This window comes from Hyperolius riggenbachi, chromosome 8, assembly GCF_040937935.1.
Source record: "Hyperolius riggenbachi isolate aHypRig1 chromosome 8, aHypRig1.pri, whole genome shotgun sequence".
NCBI classification, from domain to species: Eukaryota; Metazoa; Chordata; class Amphibia; order Anura; family Hyperoliidae; genus Hyperolius; species Hyperolius riggenbachi.
This window is the reverse complement of record NC_090653.1, coordinates 1,787,061-1,812,692: the sequence shown is the minus strand read 5'-3', so window position 1 is coordinate 1,812,692 and position 25,632 is coordinate 1,787,061. Positions and strand designations below refer to the sequence as shown.

The following is a 25,632-nucleotide window of genomic DNA, read 5'->3' as shown; positions in this document are numbered from 1 at the left end:
GGCTGAAGAGCTGCAGTCGCCAGGAAAGCCAGAAGCAGAGGAGTCGGCAGACAATGTTACATATAACTGGACCTCTCCTAGGCCCCTCCCACCAGTCCTCTGACTGGCTGAATATAGACAGCCACCTGGGCTACACCTAATAAGGCTTTCCTTGTGAAAATGACTTGACAAGAAACAGAAGTAATGCTGAACTGTCCATAAGGAAGAGGCGGGGCCAATTCATCCTGGCTGCAAACCCAGAATGCATCAGTCTAGGCTGGGAACCAGCCATGGGCAACAGAACATTTATCCAAAAAGAAAGCTACAAAAAGGTTACATTTTGTTTTATTTTATAATAACATCATGAAACCTGGCATTAGATAAAGACTTGGCATTTTGGTTTTGGAATAGACAGATTCTCCAGAAACCAATATAGGTTGGCTTTGCTTATCTGCGAGCTGCAGTTCTCTGCTAATAATAACCTTCAGTGGAGGTCGAGAGATGTCCGCTGAGATCATCCACTGAAGGTCTTCCCGTAAAGTCCACATAAACGTGGCTAATAATAGATGCTTCTAGAGTGCGGACTACTGGCCAAGTTGCCGACCTCAACCTCCTTCTTGTAGCAGTTGGTCAAGAGGTTGGCCTTTTTGGTTAGCTTTGTCAGGACAGACAGAAGTCCCTGTAAGTGATGCTGGAATTGGTCCACGAGGTCTCCGGTTTCCTCCTCCGAGGTGGACTCACCTTTGGCAGGGCAGGGTTCCTCGGCGGGGTAGTTTTCTGGGTGAACACCCCACTTCATATCGTGCCTTAGAGACTTCAGCAGAAGGTAGGAATCATACAAGTTCCGGCTCTCCAGAACATCTTTGGAATTCATATTGTCTTCTTGCTCCTCCTGGGCGGGGCTAATATCCTGGAGCATGCTGGGAAGCATAATGGTTTCATCCATGACAGCTGTGGCAGTGTTGAAGCGGTGGATGGCGTCCAGCAGGGAGTGGCGTTGGGGGCTGTATTCTGAAACCTCCATTGTCTACCTGTGAATTCTGAGAAAGACACAAAATATAAATTACTTGAAATCATCAGTTTTTTTTCTACTTCTGAACATCTACGTCACCCCGAAAGTGTGTCTGGAGCTGCTGAAATGTGTCCGGTGGTGCCGCAGTGTGTCTGGAGGTGCCGCAGTGTGTCTGGAGCTGCTGAAATGTGTCCGGTGGTGCCGCACAAAGGCTGGAGGTGCCGCAGCGTGTCTGGAGGTGCCGCAGCGTGTCTGGAGGTGCCGCAGCGTGTCCGGAGGTGCCGCAGCGTGTCCGGAGGTGCCGCAGAGTGTCCGGAGGTGCCGCAGAGTGTCCGGAGGTGCCGCAGAGTGTCCGGAGGTGCCGCAGAGTGTCCGGAGGTGCCGCAGAGTGTCCGGAGGTGCCGCAGAGTGTCTGGAGCTGCTGAAATGTGTCCGGTGGTGCTGCACCATGTCTGGAGGTGCCGCAGCGTGTCTGGAGGTGCCGCAGCGTGTCTGGAGGTGCCGCAGCGTGTCCGGAGGTGCCGCAGCGTGTCTGGAGGTGCTGCAGCGTGTCCGGTGGTGCTGCACCATGTCTGGAGGTGCCGCAGCGTGTCTGGAGGTGCCGCAGCGTGTCTGGAGGTGCCGCAGCGTGTCCGGAGGTGCCGCAGCGTGTCTGGAGGTGCCGCAGCGTGTCTGGAGGTGCCGCAGAGTGTCTGGAGGTGCCGCAGCGTGTCTGGAGGTGCCGCAGCGTGTCTGGAGGTGCCGCAGCGTGTCTGGAGGTGCCGCAGCGTGTCCGGAGGTGCCGCAGCGTGTCTGGAGGTGCCGCAGCGTGTCCGGAGGTGCCGCAGCGTGTCTGGAGGTGCCGCAGTGTGTCCGGAGGTGCTGCATGGAGGTGCCGCAGCGTGTCCGGAGGTGCCGCAGCGTGTCCGGAGGTGCCGCAGTGTGTCCGGAGGTGCTGCAGCGTGTCTGGAGGTGCTGAAGTGTTTCTGGAGGAGCTGCAGTGTGTCTGGAGGTGCTGCCGTGTGTCTGGAGGTGCTGCCGTGTGTCTGGAGGTGCTGCCGTGTGTCTGGAGGAGCTGCAGTGTGTCTGGAGGTGCTGCAGTGTGTCTGGAGGAGCTGCCGTGTGTCTGGAGGTGCTGCCGTGTGTCTGGAGGTGCTGCCGTGTGTCTGGAGGTGCTGCAGTGTGTCCGGTGGTGCCGCAGTGTGTCCGGTGGTGCCGCAGTGTGTCCGGTGGTGCCGCAGTGTGTCTGGAGGTGCCGCAGTGTGTCTGGAGGTGCTGCCGTGTGTCTGGAGGTGCTGCCGTGTGTCTGGAGGTGCCGCAGTGTGTCTGGAGGTGCTGCCGTGTGTCTGGTGGTGCCGCAGTGTGTCCGGTGGTGCCGCAGTGTGTCCGGTGGTGCCGCAGTGTGTCTGGAGGTGCTGCCGTGTGTCTGGAGGAGCTGCCGTGTGTCTGGAGGTGCTGCCGTGTGTCTGGAGGAGCTGCCGTGTGTCTGGAGGTGCTGCCGTGTGTCTGGAGGTGCTGCCGTGTGTCTGGAGGTGCTGCCGTGTGTCCGGTGGTGCCGCAGTGTGTCCGGTGGTGCCGCAGTGTGTCCGGTGGTGCCGCAGTGTGTCTGGAGGTGCTGCCGTGTGTCTGGAGGTGCTGCCGTGTGTCTGGAGGTGCTGCCGTGTGTCCGGTGGTGCCGCAGTGTGTCTGGAGGTGCTGCCGTGTGTCTGGAGGTGCTGCCGTGTGTCTGGAGGAGCTGCCGTGTGTCTGGAGGAGCTGCAGTGTGTCCGGTGGTGCCGCAGTGTGTCCGGTGGTGCCGCAGCGTGTCTGGAGGTGCCGCAGTGTGTCTGGAGGTGCTGCCGTGTGTCTGGAGGTGCTGCCGTGTGTCCGGAGGTGCTGCAGCGTGTCTGGAGGAGCTGCCGTGTGTCTGGAGGAGCTGCCGTGTGTCTGGAGGTGCTGCCGTGTGTCTGGAGGTGCTGCCGTGTGTCTGGAGGTGCTGCAGTGTGTCTGGAGGTGCTGCCGTGTGTCTGGAGGTGCTGCCGTGTGTCTGGAGGTGCTGCCGTGTGTCTGGAGGTGCTGCCGTGTGTCTGGAGGAGCTGCCGTGTGTCTGGAGGTGCTGCCGTGTGTTTGGAGGAGCTGCCGTGTGTCCGGTGGTGCCGCAGTGTGTCCGGTGGTGCCGCAGTGTGTCCGGTGGTGCCGCAGTGTGTCCGGTGGTGCCGCAGTGTGTCTGGAGGTGCCGCAGTGTGTCTGGAGGAGCTGCCGTGTGTCTGGAGGAGCTGCCGTGTGTCCGGTGGTGCCGCAGTGTGTCCGGTGGTGCCGCAGTGTGTCCGGTGGTGCCGCAGTGTGTCCGGTGGTGCCGCAGTGTGTCTGGAGGTGCCGCAGTGTGTCTGGAGGTGCTGCCGTGTGTCTGGAGGAGCTGCCGTGTGTCTGGAGGAGCTGCCGTGTGTCTGGAGGTGCTGCCGTGTGTCTGGAGGTGCTGCCGTGTGTCTGGAGGAGCTGCCGTGTGTCTGGAGGTGCTGCCGTGTGTCTGGAGGAGCTGCCGTGTGTCCGGTGGTGCCGCAGTGTGTCCGGTGGTGCCGCAGTGTGTCCGGTGGTGCCGCAGTGTGTCTGGAGGTGCCGCAGTGTGTCTGGAGGAGCTGCCGTGTGTCTGGAGGAGCTGCCGTGTGTCCGGTGGTGCCGCAGTGTGTCCGGTGGTGCCGCAGTGTGTCCGGTGGTGCCGCAGTGTGTCCGGTGGTGCCGCAGTGTGTCTGGAGGTGCCGCAGTGTGTCTGGAGGTGCCGCCGTGTGTCTGGAGGAGCTGCCGTGTGTCTGGAGGAGCTGCCGTGTGTCTGGAGGTGCTGCCGTGTGTCTGGAGGTGCTGCCGTGTGTCTGGAGGAGCTGCCGTGTGTCTGGAGGTGCTGCCGTGTGTCTGGAGGAGCTGCCGTGTGTCCGGTGGTGCCGCAGTGTGTCCGGTGGTGCCGCAGTGTGTCCGGTGGTGCCGCAGTGTGTCCGGTGGTGCCGCAGTGTGTCTGGAGGTGCCGCAGTGTGTCTGGAGGAGCTGCCGTGTGTCTGGAGGAGCTGCCGTGTGTCTGGAGGAGCTGCAGTGTGTCCGGTGGTGCCGCAGTGTGTCCGGTGGTGCCGCAGCGTGTCTGGAGGTGCCGCAGTGTGTCTGGAGGAGCTGCCGTGTGTCTGGAGGTGCCGCAGTGTGTCTGGAGGAGCTGCCGTGTGTCTGGAGGAGCTGCCGTGTGTCTGGAGGTGCTGCCGTGTGTCTGGAGGTGCTGCCGTGTGTCTGGAGGAGCTGCCGTGTGTCTGGAGGTGCTGCCGTGTGTCTGGAGGAGCTGCCGTGTGTCCGGTGGTGCCGCAGTGTGTCCGGTGGTGCCGCAGTGTGTCCGGTGGTGCCGCAGTGTGTCCGGTGGTGCCGCAGTGTGTCTGGAGGTGCCGCAGTGTGTCTGGAGGAGCTGCCGTGTGTCTGGAGGAGCTGCCGTGTGTCTGGAGGTGCTGCCGTGTGTCTGGAGGTGCCGCAGTGTGTCCGGTGGTGCCGCAGCGTGTCTGGAGGTGCCGCAGTGTGTCTGGAGGTGCTGCCGTGTGTCTGGAGGTGCTGCCGTGTGTCTGGAGGAGCTGCAGTGTGTCTGGAGGAGCTGCCGTGTGTCTGGAGGTGCTGCCGTGTGTCTGGAGGTGCTGCCGTGTGTCTGGAGGAGCTGCCGTGTGTCTGGAGGAGCTGCCGTGTGTCTGGAGGAGCTGCCGTGTGTCTGGAGGTGCTGCCGTGTGTCTGGAGGTGCTGCCGTGTGTCTGGAGGTGCTGCCGTGTGTCTGGAGGAGCTGCCGTGTGTCTGGAGGAGCTGCCGTGTGTCTGGAGGTGCTGCCGTGTGTCTGGAGGTGCTGCCGTGTGTCTGGAGGTGCTGCCGTGTGTCTGGAGGAGCTGCCGTGTGTCTGGAGGTGCTGCCGTGTGTCTGGAGGAGCTGCCGTGTGTCTGGAGGTGCTGCCGTGTGTCTGGAGGAGCTGCCGTGTGTCTGGAGGTGCTGCCGTGTGTCTGGAGGAGCTGCCGTGTGTCTGGAGGTGCTGCCGTGTGTCTGGAGGTGCTGCCGTGTGTCTGGAGGAGCTGCCGTGTGTCTGGAGGTGCTGCCGTGTGTCTGGAGGAGCTGCCGTGTGTCTGGAGGTGCTGCCGTGTGTCTGGAGGAGCTGCCGTGTGTCTGGAGGTGCTGCCGTGTGTCTGGAGGTGCTGCCGTGTGTCTGGAGGAGCTGCCGTGTGTCTGGAGGTGCTGCCGTGTGTCCGGTGGTGCCGCAGTGTGTCCGGTGGTGCCGCAGTGTGTCCGGTGGTGCCGCAGTGTGTCCGGTGGTGCCGCAGTGTGTCTGGAGGTGCTGCCGTGTGTCTGGAGGAGCTGCCGTGTGTCTGGAGGTGCTGCAGTGTGTCTGGAGGAGCTGCAGTGTGTCTGGAGGTGCTGCCGTGTGTCCGGTGGTGCCGCAGTGTGTCCGGTGGTGCCGCAGTGTGTCCGGTGGTGCCGCAGTGTGTCTGGAGGAGCTGAAGGTATATGCAAGCCTTGGTTGTGATGTGGATAAAAACTGAAGAAATATACAGATAGTTTCCAGGATTTTCCTACCTCCGTTGCACAAGCTAAACAATCTGGCAATCTAGCTAAATAAAAAGTTAATGTTTAATAACGCATAAGTAATGTTACCGATAACCGGAGTATAGTTGGGAGAAAAGCTACACCTCAGCTGGCCAACGTCACCCTCTCCCTAACCTGCCACATCCCAGAGAGAAAAACTACACATTTCTGAAATATCAGATACAAATATTGCCAAAAACTACACTATATGAGCAACATTCTGATGTGTGGTACCAGCTCTGTGTTTGTGGTTGCATGGTGCCAGCGTGGTACCAGCTCTGTATAGAACCGTTACCACGCAGCCACAAGCCCAGAGCCAGTACCACGCAGCCACAAGCACAGTGCCGGTACCACGCAGCCACAACAGAGCCAGTACCGCGCAGCCACAAGCACAGTGCCGGTACCATGCAGCCACAAGCACAGTGCCGGTACCACGCAGCCACAAGCACAGAGCCAGTACCACGCAGCCACAAGCACAGAGCCAGTACCACGCAGCCACAAGCACAGTGCCGGTACCATGCAGCCACAAGCACAGAGCCAGTACCACGCAGCCACAAGCACAGAGCCAGTACCACGCAGCCACAAGCACAGAGCCAGTACCACGCAGCCACAAGCACAGAGCCAGTACCACGCAGCCACAAGCACAGAGCCAGTACCACGCAGCCACAAGCACAGAGCCAGTACCACGCAGCCACAAGCACAGAGCCAGTACCACGCAGCCACAAGCACAGAGCCAGTACCACGCAGCCACAAGCACAGAGCCGGTACCACGCAGCCACAAGCACAGAGCCAGTACCACGCAGCCACAAGCACAGAGCCAGTACCACGCAGCCACAAGCACAGAGCCAGTGCCACGCAGCCACAAGCACAGAGCCGGTACCACGCAGCCACAAGCACAGAGCCAGTGCCACGCAACCACAAGCACAGAGCCAGTACCACGCAGCCACAAGCACAGAGCCGGTACCACGCAGCCACAAGCACAGAGCCAGTGCCACGCAGCCACAAGCACAGAGCCAGTACCACGCAGCCACAAGCACAGAGCCAGTGCCACGCAGCCACAAGCACAGAGCCAGTGCCACGCAGCCACAAGCACAGAGCCAGTACCACGCAGCCACAAGCACAGAGCCAGTACCACGCAGCCACAAGCACAGAGCCAGTACCACGCAGCCACAAGCACAGAGCCAGTGCCACGCGGCCAAAAGCACACAGCCAGTACCACGCAGCCACAAGCACAGAGCCGGTACCACGCAGCCACAAGCACAGAGCCAGTGCCACGCAGCCACAAGCACAGAGCCAGTACCACGCAGCCACAAGCACAGAGCCAGTGCCACGCAGCCACAAGCACAGAGCCAGTACCACGCAGCCACAAGCACAGAGCCAGTGCCACGCAGCCACAAGCACAGAGCCGGTACCACGCAGCCACAAGCACAGAGCCAGTGCCACGCAGCCACAAGCACAGAGCCAGTACCACGCAGCCACAAGCACAGAGCCAGTGCCACGCAGCCACAAGCACAGAGCCAGTGCCACGCAGCCACAAGCACAGAGCCAGTACCACGCAGCCACAAGCACAGAGCCAGTACCACGCAGCCACAAGCACAGAGCCAGTACCACGCAGCCACAAGCACAGAGCCAGTGCCACGCGGCCAAAAGCACACAGCCAGTACCACGCAGCCACAAGCACAGAGCCGGTACCACGCAGCCACAAGCACAGAGCCAGTGCCACGCAGCCACAAGCACAGAGCCAGTACCACGCAGCCACAAGCACAGAGCCAGTGCCACGCAGCCACAAGCACAGAGCCAGTACCACGCAGCCACAAGCACAGAGCCGGTACCACGCAGCCACAAGCACAGAGCCAGTGCCACGCAGCCACAAGCACAGAGCCGGTACCACGCAGCCACAAGCACAGAGCCAGTGCCACGCAGCCACAAGCACAGTGCCGGTACCATGCAGCCACAAGCACAGAGCCAGTGCCACGCAGCCACAAGCACAGAGCCGGTACCACGCAGCCACAAGCACAGAGCCAGTGCCACGCAGCCACAAGCACAGTGCCGGTACCACGCAGCCACAAGCACAGTGCCGGTACCACGCAGCCACAAGCACAGTGCCGGTACCACGCAGCCACAAGCACAGTGCCGGTACCATGCAGCCACAACAGAGCCAGTACCGCGCAGCCACAAGCACAGAGCCGGTACCGCGCAGCCACAAGCACAGAGCCAGTGCCACGCAGCCACAAGCACAGAGCCAGTACCACGCAGCCACAAGCACAGAGCCAGTGCCACGCAGCCACAAGCACAGAGCCAGTACCACGCAGCCACAAGCACAGAGCCAGTGCCACGCAGCCACAAGCACAGAGCCAGTACCACGCAGCCACAAGCACAGAGCCGGTACCACGCAGCCACAAGCACAGAGCCAGTGCCACGCAGCCACAAGCACAGAGCCGGTACCACGCAGCCACAAGCACAGAGCCAGTGCCACGCAGCCACAAGCACAGTGCCGGTACCATGCAGCCACAAGCACAGAGCCAGTGCCACGCAGCCACAAGCACAGAGCCGGTACCACGCAGCCACAAGCACAGAGCCAGTGCCACGCAGCCACAAGCACAGAGCCAGTACCACGCAGCCACAAGCACAGAGCCAGTGCCACGCAGCCACAAGCACAGAGCCAGTACCACGCAGCCACAAGCACAGAGCCGGTACCACGCAGCCACAAGCACAGAGCCAGTGCCACGCAGCCACAAGCACAGAGCCGGTACCACGCAGCCACAAGCACAGAGCCAGTGCCACGCAGCCACAAGCACAGAGCCAGTACCACGCAGCCACAAGCACAGAGCCAGTGCCACGCAGCCACAAGCACAGAGCCGGTACCACGCAGCCACAAGCCCAGAGCCAGTACCACGCAGCCACAAGCACAGTGCCGGTACCACGCAGCCACAACAGAGCCAGTACCGCGCAGCCACAAGCACAGTGCCGGTACCATGCAGCCACAAGCACAGTGCCGGTACCACGCAGCCACAAGCACAGAGCCAGTACCACGCAGCCACAAGCACAGAGCCAGTACCACGCAGCCACAAGCACAGTGCCGGTACCATGCAGCCACAAGCACAGAGCCAGTACCACGCAGCCACAAGCACAGAGCCAGTACCACGCAGCCACAAGCACAGAGCCAGTACCACGCAGCCACAAGCACAGAGCCAGTACCACGCAGCCACAAGCACAGAGCCAGTACCACGCAGCCACAAGCACAGAGCCAGTACCACGCAGCCACAAGCACAGAGCCAGTACCACGCAGCCACAAGCACAGAGCCAGTACCACGCAGCCACAAGCACAGAGCCGGTACCACGCAGCCACAAGCACAGAGCCAGTACCACGCAGCCACAAGCACAGAGCCAGTACCACGCAGCCACAAGCACAGAGCCAGTGCCACGCAGCCACAAGCACAGAGCCGGTACCACGCAGCCACAAGCACAGAGCCAGTGCCACGCAACCACAAGCACAGAGCCAGTACCACGCAGCCACAAGCACAGAGCCGGTACCACGCAGCCACAAGCACAGAGCCAGTGCCACGCAGCCACAAGCACAGAGCCAGTACCACGCAGCCACAAGCACAGAGCCAGTGCCACGCAGCCACAAGCACAGAGCCAGTGCCACGCAGCCACAAGCACAGAGCCAGTGCCACGCAGCCACAAGCACAGAGCCAGTACCACGCAGCCACAAGCACAGAGCCAGTACCACGCAGCCACAAGCACAGAGCCAGTACCACGCAGCCACAAGCACAGAGCCAGTGCCACGCGGCCAAAAGCACACAGCCAGTACCACGCAGCCACAAGCACAGAGCCGGTACCACGCAGCCACAAGCACAGAGCCAGTGCCACGCAGCCACAAGAACAGAGCCAGTACCACGCAGCCACAAGCACAGAGCCAGTGCCACGCAGCCACAAGCACAGAGCCAGTACCACGCAGCCACAAGCACAGAGCCAGTGCCACGCAGCCACAAGCACAGAGCCGGTACCACGCAACCACAAGCACAGAGCCAGTGCCACGCAGCCACAAGCACAGAGCCAGTACCACGCAGCCACAAGCACAGAGCCAGTGCCACGCAGCCACAAGCACAGAGCCAGTGCCACGCAGCCACAAGCACAGAGCCAGTACCACGCAGCCACAAGCACAGAGCCAGTACCACGCAGCCACAAGCACAGAGCCAGTACCACGCAGCCACAAGCACAGAGCCAGTGCCACGCGGCCAAAAGCACACAGCCAGTACCACGCAGCCACAAGCACAGAGCCGGTACCACGCAGCCACAAGCACAGAGCCAGTGCCACGCAGCCACAAGCACAGAGCCAGTGCCACGCAGCCACAAGCACAGAGCCAGTACCACGCAGCCACAAGCACAGAGCCGGTACCACGCAGCCACAAGCACAGAGCCAGTGCCACGCAGCCACAAGCACAGAGCCGGTACCACGCAGCCACAAGCACAGAGCCAGTGCCACGCAGCCACAAGCACAGTGCCGGTACCATGCAGCCACAAGCACAGAGCCAGTGCCACGCAGCCACAAGCACAGAGCCGGTACCACGCAGCCACAAGCACAGAGCCAGTGCCACGCAGCCACAAGCACAGTGCCGGTACCACGCAGCCACAAGCACAGTGCCGGTACCACGCAGCCACAAGCACAGTGCCGGTACCACGCAGCCACAAGCACAGTGCCGGTACCATGCAGCCACAACAGAGCCAGTACCGCGCAGCCACAAGCACAGAGCCGGTACCGCGCAGCCACAAGCACAGAGCCAGTGCCACGCAGCCACAAGCACAGAGCCAGTACCACGCAGCCACAAGCACAGAGCCAGTGCCACGCAGCCACAAGCACAGAGCCAGTACCACGCAGCCACAAGCACAGAGCCAGTGCCACGCAGCCACAAGCACAGAGCCAGTACCACGCAGCCACAAGCACAGAGCCGGTACCACGCAGCCACAAGCACAGAGCCAGTGCCACGCAGCCACAAGCACAGAGCCGGTACCACGCAGCCACAAGCACAGAGCCAGTGCCACGCAGCCACAAGCACAGTGCCGGTACCATGCAGCCACAAGCACAGAGCCAGTGCCACGCAGCCACAAGCACAGAGCCGGTACCACGCAGCCACAAGCACAGAGCCAGTGCCACGCAGCCACAAGCACAGAGCCAGTACCACGCAGCCACAAGCACAGAGCCAGTGCCACGCAGCCACAAGCACAGAGCCAGTACCACGCAGCCACAAGCACAGAGCCGGTACCACGCAGCCACAAGCACAGAGCCAGTGCCACGCAGCCACAAGCACAGAGCCGGTACCACGCAGCCACAAGCACAGAGCCAGTGCCACGCAGCCACAAGCACAGAGCCAGTACCACGCAGCCACAAGCACAGAGCCAGTGCCACGCAGCCACAAGCACAGAGCCGGTACCACGCAGCCACAAGCACAGAGCCAGTACCACGCAGCCACAAGCACAGTGCCGGTACCACGCAGCCACAACAGAGCCAGTACCGCGCAGCCACAAGCACAGTGCCGGTACCATGCAGCCACAAGCACAGTGCCGGTACCACGCAGCCACAAGCACAGAGCCAGTACCACGCAGCCACAAGCACAGAGCGAGTACCACGCAGCCACAAGCACAGTGCCGGTACCATGCAGCCACAAGCACAGAGCCAGTACCACGCAGCCACAAGCACAGAGCCAGTACCACGCAGCCACAACCACAGAGCCAGTACCACGCAGCCACAAGCACAGAGCCAGTACCACGCAGCCACAAGCACAGAGCCAGTACCACGCAGCCACAAGCACAGAGCCAGTACCACGCAGCCACAAGCACAGAGCCAGTACCACGCAGCCACAAGCACAGAGCCAGTACCACGCAGCCACAAGCACAGAGCCGGTACCACGCAGCCACAAGCACAGAGCCAGTACCACGCAGCCACAAGCACAGAGCCAGTACCACGCAGCCACAAGCACAGAGCCAGTGCCACGCAGCCACAAGCACAGAGCCGGTACCACGCAGCCACAAGCACAGAGCCAGTGCCACGCAACCACAAGCACAGAGCCAGTACCACGCAGCCACAAGCACAGAGCCGGTACCACGCAGCCACAAGCACAGAGCCAGTGCCACGCAGCCACAAGCACAGAGCCAGTACCACGCAGCCACAAGCACAGAGCCAGTGCCACGCAGCCACAAGCACAGAGCCAGTGCCACGCAGCCACAAGCACAGAGCCAGTACCACGCAGCCACAAGCACAGAGCCAGTACCACGCAGCCACAAGCACAGAGCCAGTACCACGCAGCCACAAGCACAGAGCCAGTGCCACGCGGCCAAAAGCACACAGCCAGTACCACGCAGCCACAAGCACAGAGCCGGTACCACGCAGCCACAAGCACAGAGCCAGTGCCACGCAGCCACAAGCACAGAGCCAGTACCACGCAGCCACAAGCACAGAGCCAGTGCCACGCAGCCACAAGCACAGAGCCAGTACCACGCAGCCACAAGCACAGAGCCAGTGCCACGCAGCCACAAGCACAGAGCCGGTACCACGCAGCCACAAGCACAGAGCCAGTGCCACGCAGCCACAAGCACAGAGCCAGTACCACGCAGCCACAAGCACAGAGCCAGTGCCACGCAGCCACAAGCACAGAGCCAGTGCCACGCAGCCACAAGCACAGAGCCAGTACCACGCAGCCACAAGCACAGAGCCAGTACCACGCAGCCACAAGCACAGAGCCAGTACCACGCAGCCACAAGCACAGAGCCAGTGCCACGCGGCCAAAAGCACACAGCCAGTACCACGCAGCCACAAGCACAGAGCCGGTACCACGCAGCCACAAGCACAGAGCCAGTGCCACGCAGCCACAAGCACAGAGCCAGTACCACGCAGCCACAAGCACAGAGCCAGTGCCACGCAGCCACAAGCACAGAGCCAGTACCACGCAGCCACAAGCACAGAGCCGGTACCACGCAGCCACAAGCACAGAGCCAGTGCCACGCAGCCACAAGCACAGAGCCGGTACCACGCAGCCACAAGCACAGAGCCAGTGCCACGCAGCCACAAGCACAGTGCCGGTACCATGCAGCCACAAGCACAGAGCCAGTGCCACGCAGCCACAAGCACAGAGCCGGTACCACGCAGCCACAAGCACAGAGCCAGTGCCACGCAGCCACAAGCACAGTGCCGGTACCACGCAGCCACAAGCACAGTGCCGGTACCACGCAGCCACAAGCACAGTGCCGGTACCACGCAGCCACAAGCACAGTGCCGGTACCATGCAGCCACAACAGAGCCAGTACCGCGCAGCCACAAGCACAGAGCCGGTACCGCGCAGCCACAAGCACAGAGCCAGTGCCACGCAGCCACAAGCACAGAGCCAGTACCACGCAGCCACAAGCACAGAGCCAGTGCCACGCAGCCACAAGCACAGAGCCAGTACCACGCAGCCACAAGCACAGAGCCAGTGCCACGCAGCCACAAGCACAGAGCCAGTACCACGCAGCCACAAGCACAGAGCCGGTACCACGCAGCCACAAGCACAGAGCCAGTGCCACGCAGCCACAAGCACAGAGCCGGTACCACGCAGCCACAAGCACAGAGCCAGTGCCACGCAGCCACAAGCACAGTGCCGGTACCATGCAGCCACAAGCACAGAGCCAGTGCCACGCAGCCACAAGCACAGAGCCGGTACCACGCAGCCACAAGCACAGAGCCAGTGCCACGCAGCCACAAGCACAGAGCCAGTACCACGCAGCCACAAGCACAGAGCCAGTGCCACGCAGCCACAAGCACAGAGCCAGTACCACGCAGCCACAAGCACAGAGCCGGTACCACGCAGCCACAAGCACAGAGCCAGTGCCACGCAGCCACAAGCACAGAGCCGGTACCACGCAGCCACAAGCACAGAGCCAGTGCCACGCAGCCACAAGCACAGTGCCGGTACCATGCAGCCACAAGCACAGAGCCAGTACCACGCAGCCACAAGCCCAGAGCCAGTGCCACGCAGCCACAAGCACGGTGCCGGTACCACGCAGCCACAAGCACAGAGCCAGTACCACGCAGCCACAAGCACAGAGCCAGTACCACGCAGCCACAAGCACAGAGCCAGTACCACGCAGCCACAAGCACAGAGCCAGTACCACGCAGCCACAAGCACAGAGCCAGTGCCACACAGCCACAAGCACAGAGCCAGTACCACGCAGCCACAAGCACAGTGCCGGTACCATGCAGCCACAACAGAGCCAGTACCACGCAGCCACAAGCACAGAGCCAGTACCACGCAGCCACAAGCACAGAGCCAGTACCACGCAGCCACAAGCACAGAGCCGGTACCACGCAGCCACAAGCACAGAGCCAGTGCCACGCAGCCACAAGCACAGAGCCGGTACCACGCAGCCACAAGCACAGAGCCAGTGCCACGCAGCCACAAGCACAGTGCCGGTACCATGCAGCCACAAGCACAGAGCCAGTACACCACGCAGCCACAAGCACAGAGCCAGTACCACGCAGCCACAAGCACAGAGCCAGTACCACGCAGCCACAAGCACAGAGCCAGTACCACGCAGCCACAAGCACAGAGCCAGTACCACGCAGCCACAAGCACAGAGCCAGTACCACGCAGCCACAAGCACAGAGCCAGTACCACGCAGCCACAAGCACAGAGCCAGTACCACACAACCACAAGCACAGAGCCGATACCACACGGCCACAAACATGGTGCCGGTACCACGCAGCCACAAGCACAGAGCCAGTGCCACACAGCCACAAGCATGGTGCCGGTACCACAAAGCCACAAGCACAGAGCCAGTACCACGAAGCCACAAGCACGGTGCCGGTACCACGCAGCCACAAGCACAGAGCCGGTGCAACCCAGCCACAAGCACAGAGCCGGTACCACGCAGCCACAAGCACAGAGCCGGTGCCACGCAGCCACAAGCACGGTGCCGGTACCACGCAGCCACAAGCACAGAGCCAGTACCACACAGCCACAAGCACAGAGCCAGTACCACGCAACCACAAGCACAGAGCCGATACCACGCGGCCACAAACATGGTGCCGGTACCACGCAGCCACAAGCACAGAGCCGGTACCACGCAGCCACAAGCACAGAGCCAGTGCCACGCAGCCACAAGCACAGAGCCAGTACCACGCAGCCACAAGCACAGAGCCGGTACCACGCAGCCACAAGCACAGAGCCAGTGCCACGCAGCCACAAGCACAGAGCCGGTACCACGCAGCCACAAGCACAGAGCCAGTGCCACGCAGCCACAAGCACAGTGCCGGTACCATGCAGCCACAAGCACAGAGCCAGTACCACGCAGCCACAAGCCCAGAGCCAGTGCCACGCAGCCACAAGCACGGTGCCGGTACCACGCAGCCACAAGCACAGAGCCAGTACCACGCAGCCACAAGCACAGAGCCAGTACCACGCAGCCACAAGCACAGAGCCAGTACCACGCAGCCACAAGCACAGAGCCAGTACCACGCAGCCACAAGCACAGAGCCAGTGCCACACAGCCACAAGCACAGAGCCAGTACCACGCAGCCACAAGCACAGTGCCGGTACCATGCAGCCACAACAGAGCCAGTACCACGCAGCCACAAGCACAGAGCCAGTACCACGCAGCCACAAGCACAGAGCCAGTACCACGCAGCCACAAGCACAGAGCCGGTACCACGCAGCCACAAGCACAGAGCCAGTGCCACGCAGCCACAAGCACAGAGCCGGTACCACGCAGCCACAAGCACAGAGCCAGTGCCACGCAGCCACAAGCACAGTGCCGGTACCATGCAGCCACAAGCACAGAGCCAGTACACCACGCAGCCACAAGCACAGAGCCAGTACCACGCAGCCACAAGCACAGAGCCAGTACCACGCAGCCACAAGCACAGAGCCAGTACCACGCAGCCACAAGCACAGAGCCAGTACCACGCAGCCACAAGCACAGAGCCAGTACCACGCAGCCACAAGCACAGAGCCAGTACCACGCAGCCACAAGCACAGAGCCAGTACCACGCAGCCACAAGCACAGAGCCAGTACCACGCAACCACAAGCACAGAGCCGATACCACACGGCCACAAACATGGTGCCGGTACCACGCAGCCACAAGCACAGAGCCAGTGCCACACAGCCACAAGCATGGTGCCGGTACCACAAAGCCACAAGCACAGAGCCAGTACCACGAAGCCACAAGCACGGTGCCGGTACCACGCAGCCACAAGCACAGAGCCGGTGCCACCCAGCCACAAGCACAGAGCCGGTACCACGCAGCCACAAGCACAGAGCCGGTGCCACGCAGCCACAAGCACGGTGCCGGTACCACGCAGCCACAAGCACAGAGCCAGTACCACACAGCCACAAGCACAGAGCCAGTACCACGCAACCACAAGCACAGAGCCGATACCACGCGGCCACAAACATGGTGCCGGTACCACGCAGCCACAAGCACAGAGCCGGTACCACGCAGCCACAAGCACAGAGCCAGTGCCACGCAGCCACAAGCACAGAGCCAGTACCACGCAGCCACAAGCACAGAGCCGGTACCACGCAGCCACAAGCACAGAGCCAGTGCCACGCAGCCACAAGCACAGAGCCGGTACCACGCAGCCACAAGCACAGAGCCAGTGCCACGCAGCCACAAGCACAGTGCCGGTACCATGCAGCCACAAGCACAGAGCCAGTACCACGCAGCCACAAGCCCAGAGCCAGTGCCACGCAGCCACAAGCACGGTGCCGGTACCACGCAGCCACAAGCACAGAGCCAGTACCACGCAGCCACAAGCACAGAGCCAGTACCACGCAGCCACAAGCACAGAGCCAGTACCACGCAGCCACAAGCACAGAGCCAGTACCACGCAGCCACAAGCACAGAGCCAGTGCCACACAGCCACAAGCACAGAGCCAGTACCACGCAGCCACAAGCACAGTGCCGGTACCATGCAACCACAAGCACAGAGCCGATACCACGCGGCCACAAACATGGTGCCGGTACCACGCAGCCACAAGCACAGAGCCAGTGCCACGCAGCCACAAGCATGGTGCCGGTACCACAAAGCCACAAGCACAGAGCCAGTACCACGAAGCCACAAGCACGGTGCCGGTACCACGCAGCCACAAGCACAGAGCCGGTGCCACCCAGCCACAAGCACAGAGCCAGTGCCACGCAGCCACAAGTAGAGCCAGTGCCACGCAGCCACAAGCACAGAGCCAGTACCACGCAGCCACAAGCACAGTGTCAGTGCCATGCAGCCACAAGCACAGAGCCAGTGCCACGCAGCCACAAGCACAGAGCCAGTGCCACGCAGCCACAAGCACAGAGCCAGTACCACGCAGCCACAAGCACAGAGCCAGTGCCACGCAGCCACAAGCACAGAGCCAGTACCACGCAGCCACAAGCACAGAGCCAGTACCACACAGCCACAAGCCCAGAGCCAGTACCACGCAGCCACAAGCACGGTGCCGGTACCACGCAGCCACAAGCACAGAGCCAGTGCCACACAGCCACAAGCACAGAGCCAGTGCCACGCGGCCAAAAGCACAGAGCCAGTACCACGCAGCCACAAGCACGGTGCCGGTACCACGCAGCCACAAGCACAGAGCCAGTACCACGCAGCCACAAGCACAGAGCCAGTACCACGCAGCCACAAGCACAGAGCCAGTACCACGCAGCCACAACAGAGCCAGTACCATGCAGCCACAACAGAGCCAGTACCACGCAGCCACAACAGAGCCAGTACCACGCAGCCACAACAGAGCCAGTACCACGCAGCCACAAGCACAGAGCCAGTACCATGCAGCCACAAGCACAGAGCCAGTACCGCGCAGCCACAAGCACAGAGCCAGTACCACGCAGCCACAAGCACAGAGCCAGTGCCACGCGGCCACAAGCATAGAGACAGTGCCACGCGGCCACAAGCACAGAGCCAGTACCACGCAGCCACAAGCACAGAGCCAGTGCCACGCGGCCAAAAGCACAGAGCCAGTACCACGCAGCCACAAGCACAGAGCCGGTACCACGCAGCCACAAGCACAGAGCCAGTGCCACGCAGCCAAAAGCACAGAGCCAGTACCACGCAGCCACAAGCACAGAGCCGGTACCACGCAGCCACAAGCACAGAGCCAGTGCCACGCAGCCACAAGCACAGAGCCAGTGCCACGCAGCCACAAGCACAGAGCCAGTACCACGCAGCCACAAGCACAGAGCCGGTACCACGCAGCCACAAGCACAGAGCCAGTGCCACGCAGCCACAAGCACAGAGCCGGTACCACGCAGCCACAAGCACAGAGCCAGTGCCACGCAGCCACAAGCACAGTGCCGGTACCATGCAGCCACAAGCACAGAGCCAGTACCACGCAGCCACAAGCCCAGAGCCAGTGCCACGCAGCCACAAGCACGGTGCCGGTACCACGCAGCCACAAGCACAGAGCCAGTACCACGCAGCCACAAGCACAGAGCCAGTACCACGCAGCCACAAGCACAGAGCCAGTACCACGCAGCCACAAGCACAGAGCCAGTACCACGCAGCCACAAGCACAGAGCCAGTACCACGCAGCCACAAGCACAGAGCCAGTACCACGCAGCCACAAGCACAGAGCCAGTACCACGCAACCACAAGCACAGAGCCGATACCACGCGGCCACAAACATGGTGCCGGTACCACGCAGCCACAAGCACAGAGCCAGTGCCACGCAGCCACAAGCACGGTGCCGGTACCACGCAGCCACAAGCACAGAGCCAGTGCCACACAGCCACAAGCACAGAGCCAGTACCACGCAGCCACAAGCACAGAGCCAGTACAACGCAGCCACAAGCACAGAGCCAGTGCCACGCAGCCACAAGCACAGATCCAGTGCCACGCAGCCACAAGCATGGTGCCGGTACCACGCAGCCACAAGCCCAGAGCCAGTACCACGCAGCCACAAGCCCAGAGCCAGTACCACGCAACCACAAGCACAGAGCCGATGCCACGCGGCAACAAACATGGTGCCGGTACCACGCAGCCACAAGCACGGTGCCGGTACCACGCAACCACAAGCACAGAGCTGATACCACGCGGCCACAAACATGGTGCCGGTACCACGCAGCCACAAGCACGGTGCCGGTACCACGCAGCCACAAGCACAGAGCCAGTACCACGCAGCCACAAGCACAGAGCCAGTACCATGCAGCCACAAGCACAGAGCCGATACCACGCGGCCACAAGCACAGAGCCAGTACCACGCAGCCACAAGCACAGAGCCAGTACCACGCAGCCACAAGCACAGAGCCAGTGCCACGCAGCCACAAGCACAGAGCCAGTGCCACGCAGCCACAAGCACAGAGCCAGTACCACGCAGCCACAAGCACAGAGCCAGTGCCACGCGGCCAAAAGCACACAGCCAGTACCACGCAGCCACAAGCACAGAGCCGGTACCACGCAGCCACAAGCACAGAGCCAGTGCCACGCAGCCACAAGCACAGAGCCGGTACCACGCAGCCACAAGCACAGAGCCAGTGCCACGCAGCCACAAGCACAGTGCCGGTACCATGCAGCCACAAGCACAGAGCCAGTACACCACGCAGCCACAAGCACAGAGCCAGTACCACGCAGCCACAAGCACAGAGCCAGTACCACAAGCACAGAGCCGGTACCACGCAGCCACAAGCACAGAGCCAGTACCACGCAGCCACAAGCACAGAGCCAGTGCCACGCAGCCACAAGCACAGAGCCAGTGCCACGCAGCCACAAGCACAGAGCCAGTACCACGCAGCCACAAGCACAGAGCCAGTGCCACGCGGCCAAAAGCACACAGCCAGTACCACGCAGCCACAAGCACAGAGCCGGTACCACGCAGCCACAAGCACAGAGCCAGTGCCACGCAGCCACAAGCACAGAGCCGGTACCACGCAGCCACAAGCACAGAGCCAGTGCCACGCAGCCACAAGCACAGTGCCGGTACCATGCAGCCACAAGCACAGAGCCAGTACACCACGCAGCCACAAGCACAGAGCCAGTACCACGCAGCCACAAGCACAGAGCCAGTACCACGCAGCCACAAGCACAGAGCCAGTACCACGCAACCACAAGCACAGAGCCGATACCACGCGGCCACAAACATGGTGCCGGTACCACGCAGCCACAAGCACAGAGCCAGTGCCGCGCAGCCACAAGCATGGTGCCGGTACCACAAAGCCACAAGCACAGAGCCAGTACCACGAAGCCACAAGCACGGTGCCGGTACCACGCAGCCACAAGCACAGAGCCGGTGCCACCCAGCCACAAGCACAGAGCCAGTACCACGCATCCACAAGCACAGAGCCGGTGCCACGCAGCCACAAGCACGGTGCCGGTACCACGCAGCCACAAGCACAGAGCCAGTACCACACAGCCACAAGCACAGAGCCAGTACCATGCAACCACAAGCACAGAGCCGATACCACGCGGCCACAAACATGGTGCCGGTACCACGCAGCCACAAGCACAGAGCCGGTACCACGCAGCCACAAGCACAGAGCCAGTGCCACGCAGCCACAAGCACAGAGCCAGTACCACGCAGCCACAAGCACAGAGCCGGTACCACGCAGCCACAAGCACAGAGCCAGTGCCACGCAGCCACAAGCACAGAGCCGGTACCACGCAGCCACAAGCACAGAGCCAGTGCCACGCAGCCACAAGCACAGTGCCAGTACCATGCAGCCACAAGCACAGAGCCAGTACCACGCAGCCACAAGCCCAGAGCCAGTGCCACGCAGCCACAAGCACGGTGCCGGTACCACGCAGCCACAAGCACAGAGCCAGTACCACGCAGCCACAAGCACAGAGCCAGTACCACGCAGCCACAAGCACAGAGCCAGTACCACGCAGCCACAAGCACAGAGCCAGTACCACGCAGCCACAAGCACAGAGCCAGTGCCACGCAGCCACAAGCACAGAGCCAGTACCACGCAGCCACAAGCACAGAGCCAGTGCCACGCAGCCACAAGCACAGAGCCAGTGCCACGCAGCCACAAGCACAGAGCCAGTACCACGCAGCCACAAGCACAGAGCCAGTGCCACGCGGCCAAAAGCACACAGCCAGTACCACGCAGCCACAAGCACAGAGCCGGTACCACGCAGCCACAAGCACAGAGCCAGTGCCACGCAGCCACAAGCACAGAGCCGGTACCACACAGCCACAAGCACAGAGCCAGTGCCACGCAGCCACAAGCACAGTGCCGGTACCATGCAGCCACAAGCACAGAGCCAGTACACCACGCAGCCACAAGCACAGAGCCAGTACCACGCAGCCACAAGCACAGAGCCAGTGCCACAAGCACAGAGCCGGTACCACGCAGCCACAAGCACAGAGCCAGTACCACGCAGCCACAAGCACAGAGCCAGTGCCACGCAGCCACAAGCACAGAGCCAGTGCCACGCGGCCACAAGCACAGAGCCAGTACCACGCAGCCACAAGCACAGAGCCAGTGCCACGCGGCCAAAAGCACACAGCCAGTACCACGCAGCCACAAGCACAGAGCCGGTACCACGCAGCCACAAGCACAGAGCCAGTGCCACGCAGCCACAAGCACAGAGCCGGTACCACGCAGCCACAAGCACAGAGCCAGTGCCACGCAGCCACAAGCACAGTGCCGGTACCATGCAGCCACAAGCACAGAGCCAGTACACCACGCAGCCTCAAGCACAGAGCCAGTACCACGCAGCCACAAGCACAGAGCCAGTACCACGCAGCCACAAGCACAGAGCCAGTACCACGCAGCCACAAGCACAGAGCCAGTACCACGCAGCCACAAGCACAGAGCCAGTACCACGCAGCCACAAGCACAGAGCCAGTACCACGCAGCCACAAGCACAGAGCCAGTACCACGCAACCACAAGCACAGAGCCGATACCACGCGGCCACAAACATGGTGCCGGTACCACGCAGCCACAAGCACAGAGCCAGTGCCACGCAGCCACAAGCATGGTGCCGGTACCACAAAGCCACAAGCACAGAGCCAGTACCACGAAGCCACAAGCACGGTGCCGGTACCACGCAGCCACAAGCACAGAGCCGGTGCCACCCAGCCACAAGCACAGAGCCAGTACCACGCAGCCCCAAGCACAGAGCCGGTGCCACGCAGCCACAAGCACGGTGCCGGTACCACGCAGCCACAAGCACAGAGCCAGTACCACACAGCCACAAGCACAGAGCCAGTACCACGCAACCACAAGCACAGAGCCGATACCACGCGGCCACAAACATGGTGCCGGTACCACGTAGCCACAAGCACAGAGCCGGTACCACGCAGCCACAAGCACAGAGCCAGTGCCACGCAGCCACAAGCACAGAGCCGGTACCACGCAGCCACAAGCACAGAGCCGGTACCACGCAGCCACAAGCACAGAGCCAGTGCCACGCAGCCACAAGCCCAGAGCCAGTACCATGCAGCCACAAGCACGGTGCCGGTACCACGCAGCCACAAGCACAGAGCCAGTGCCACACAGCCACAAGCACAGAGCCAGTGCCACGCGGCCAAAAGCACAGAGCCAGTACCACGCAGCCACAAGCACGGTGCCGGTACCACGCAGCCACAAGCACAGAGCCAGTACCACGCAGCCACAAGCACAGAGCCAGTACCACGCAGCCACAAGCACAGAGCCAGTACCACGCAGCCACAACAGAGCCAGTACCATGCAGCCACAACAGAGCCAGTACCACGCAGCCACAACAGAGCCAGTACCACGCAGCCACAACAGAGCCAGTACCACGCAGCCACAAGCACAGAGCCAGTACCATGCAGCCACAAGCACAGAGCCAGTACCGCGCAGCCACAAGCACAGAGCCAGTACCACGCAGCCACAAGCACAGAGCCAGTGCCACGCGGCCACAAGCACAGAGCCAGTACCACGCAGCCACAAGCACGGTGCCGGTACCACGCAGCCACAACAGAGCCAGTACCACGCAGCCACAACAGAGCCAGTACCACGCAGCCACAAGCACAGAGCCAGTACCATGCAGCCACAAGCACAGAGCCAGTACCGCGCAGCCACAAGCACAGAGCCAGTACCACGCAGCCACAAGCACAGAGCCAGTGCCACGCGGCCACAAGCACAGAGCCAGTACCACGCAGCCACAAGCACAGAGCCAGTACCACGCAGCCACAAGCACAGAGCCAGTACCACGCAGCCACAACAGAGCCAGTACCATGCAGCCACAACAGAGCCAGTACCACGCAGCCACAACAGAGCCAGTACCACGCAGCCACAACAGAGCCAGTACCACGCAGCCACAAGCACAGAGCCAGTACCATGCAGCCACAAGCACAGAGCCAGTACCACGCAGCCACAAGCACAGAGCCAGTACCACACAGCCACAAGCCCAGAGCCAGTACCACGCAGCCACAAGCACGGTGCCGGTACCACGCAGCCACAAGCACAGAGCCAGTGCCACACAGCCACAAGCACAGAGCCAGTACCACGCAGCCACAAGCACAGAGCCAGTACCACGCAGCCACAAGCACGGTGCCGGTACCACGCAGCCAAAAGCACAGAGCCAGTGCCACGCGGCCACAAGCACAGAGCCAGTGCCACGCGGCCACAAGCACAGAGCCAGTACCACGCAGCCACAAGCACAGAGCCAGTGCCACGCGGCCAAAAGCACAGAGCCAGTACCACGCAGCCACAAGCACAGAGCCGGTACCACACAGCCACAACAGAGCCAGTACCACGCAGCCACAACAGAGCCAGTACCACGCAGCCACAACAGAGCCAGTACCATGCAGCCACAAGCACAGAGCCAGTACCACGCAGCCACAAGCACAGAGCCAGTACCACGCAGCCACAAGCACGGTGCCGGTACCACGCAGCCACAAGCACAGAGCCAGTGCCACACAGCCACAAGCACAGAGCCAGTGCCACGCGGCCAAAAGCACAGAGCCAGTGCCACACAGCCACAAGCACAGAGCCAGTGCCACGCGGCCAAAAGCACAGAGCCAGTGCCACGCGGCCAAAAGCACAGAGCCAGTGCCACGCGGCCACAAGCACAGAGCCAGTACCACGCAGCCACAAGCACAGAGCCAGTGCCACGCGGCCAAAAGCACAGAGCCAGTACCACGCAGCCACAAGCACAGAGCCGGTACCACGCAGCCACAAGCACAGAGCCAGTGCCACGCGGCCAAAAGCACAGAGCCAGTACCACGCAGCCACAAGCACAGAGCCGGTAGCACGCAGCCACAAGCACAGAGCCAGTGCCACGCAGCCACAAGCACAGAGCCAGTGCCACGCAGCCACAAGCACAGAGCCAGTACCACGCAGCCACAAGCACAGAGCCGGTACCACGCAGCCACAAGCACAGAGCCAGTGCCACGCAGCCACAAGCACAGAGCCGGTACCACGCAGCCACAAGCACAGAGCCAGTGCCACGCAGCCACAAGCACAGTGCCGGTACCATGCAGCCACAAGCACAGAGCCAGTACCACGCAGCCACAAGCCCAGAGCCAGTGCCACGCAGCCACAAGCACGGTGCCGGTACCACGCAGCCACAAGCACAGAGCCAGTACCACGCAGCCACAAGCACAGAGCCAGTACCACGCAGCCACAAGCACAGAGCCAGTACCACGCAGCCACAAGCACAGAGCCAGTACCACGCAGCCACAAGCACAGAGCCAGTACCACGCAGCCACAAGCACAGAGCCAGTACCACGCAGCCACAAGCACAGAGCCAGTACCACGCAGCCACAAGCACAGAGCCAGTACCACGCAACCACAAGCACAGAGCCGATACCACGCGGCCACAAACATGGTGCCGGTACCACGCAGCCACAAGCACAGAGCCAGTGCCACGCAGCCACAAGCATGGTGCCGGTACCACGCAGCCACAAGCACAGAGCCGGTGCCACCCAGCCACAAGCACAGAGCCAGTGCCACGCAGCCTCAAGCACGGTGCCGGTACCACGAAGCCACAAGCACGGTGCCGGTACCACGCAGCCACAAGCACAGAGCCGGTGCCACCCAGCCACAAGCACAGAGCCAGTGCCACGCGGCCAAAAGCACAGAGCCAGTACCACGCAGCCACAAGCACAGAGCCGGTACCACGCAGCCACAAGCACAGAGCCAGTGCCACGCGGCCAAAAGCACAGAGCCAGTACCACGCGGCCACAAGCACAGAGCCGGTACCATGCAGCCACAAGCACAGAGCCAGTGCCACGCAGCCACAAGCACAGAGCCGGTACAACGCAGCCACAAGCACAGAGCCAGTGCCACGCAGCCACAAGCACAGAGCCAGTGCCACGCAGCCACAAGCACAGAGCCGGTACCACGCAGCCACAAGCACAGAGCCAGTGCCACGCAGCCACAAGCACAGAGCCAGTACCACGCAGCCACAAGCACAGAGCCAGTACCACGCAGCCACAAGCACAGAGCCAGTACCACGCAGCCACAAGCACAGAGCCAGTACCACGCAGCCACAAGCACAGAGCCAGTACCACGCAGCCACAAGCACAAAGCCAGTGCCACGCAGCCACAAGCATGGTGCCGGTACCACGCAGCCACAAGCACAGAGCCAGTGCCACACAGCCACAAGCATGGTGCCGGTACCACAAAGCCACAAGCACAGAGCCAGTACCACGAAGCCACAAGCACGGTGCCGGTACCACGCAGCCACAAGCACAGAGCCGGTGCCACCCAGCCACAAGCACAGAGCCAGTGCCACGCAGCCACAAGTAGAGCCAGTGCCACGCAGCCACAAGCACAGAGCCAGTACCACGCAGCCACAAGCACAGTGTCAGTGCCATGCAGCCACAAGCACAGAGCCAGTGCCACGCAGCCACAAGCACAGAGCCAGTACCACGCAGCCACAAGCACAGAGCCAGTGCCACGCAGCCACAAGCACGGTGCCAGTACCACGCAGCCACAACAGAGCCAGTACCATGCAGCCACAAGCACAGAGCCAGTGCCACGCAGCCACAAGCACAGAGCCAGTGCCACGCAGCCACAAGCACAGAGCCAGTACCACGCAGCCACAAGCCCAGAGCCAGTACCACGCAACCACAAGCACAGAGCCAGTACCACGCAGCCACAAGCACAGAGCCAGTGCCACCCAGCCACAAGCCCAGAGCCAGTACCACGCAACCA

The 25,632-nt window shown here is 62.2% G+C and overlaps 1 protein-coding gene across 1 annotated transcript in view; it reads right to left on the bottom strand.

Annotated features, from left to right (window-relative positions):
- Positions 1 to 308: 308 nt before the first annotated feature.
- LOC137528020 (mid1-interacting protein 1-B-like) overlaps positions 309 to 25,632 on the bottom strand; it is a 60,678-nt gene continuing 35,354 nt past the window's right edge. The window contains exon 3 of the mRNA XM_068249241.1: positions 309 to 1,019. Within this exon, the coding sequence (XP_068105342.1) occupies positions 536 to 1,003 (468 nt within the window). The 5' untranslated portion in view covers positions 1,004 to 1,019 and the 3' untranslated portion in view covers positions 309 to 535. The remainder of the gene's footprint in view (positions 1,020 to 25,632) is intronic.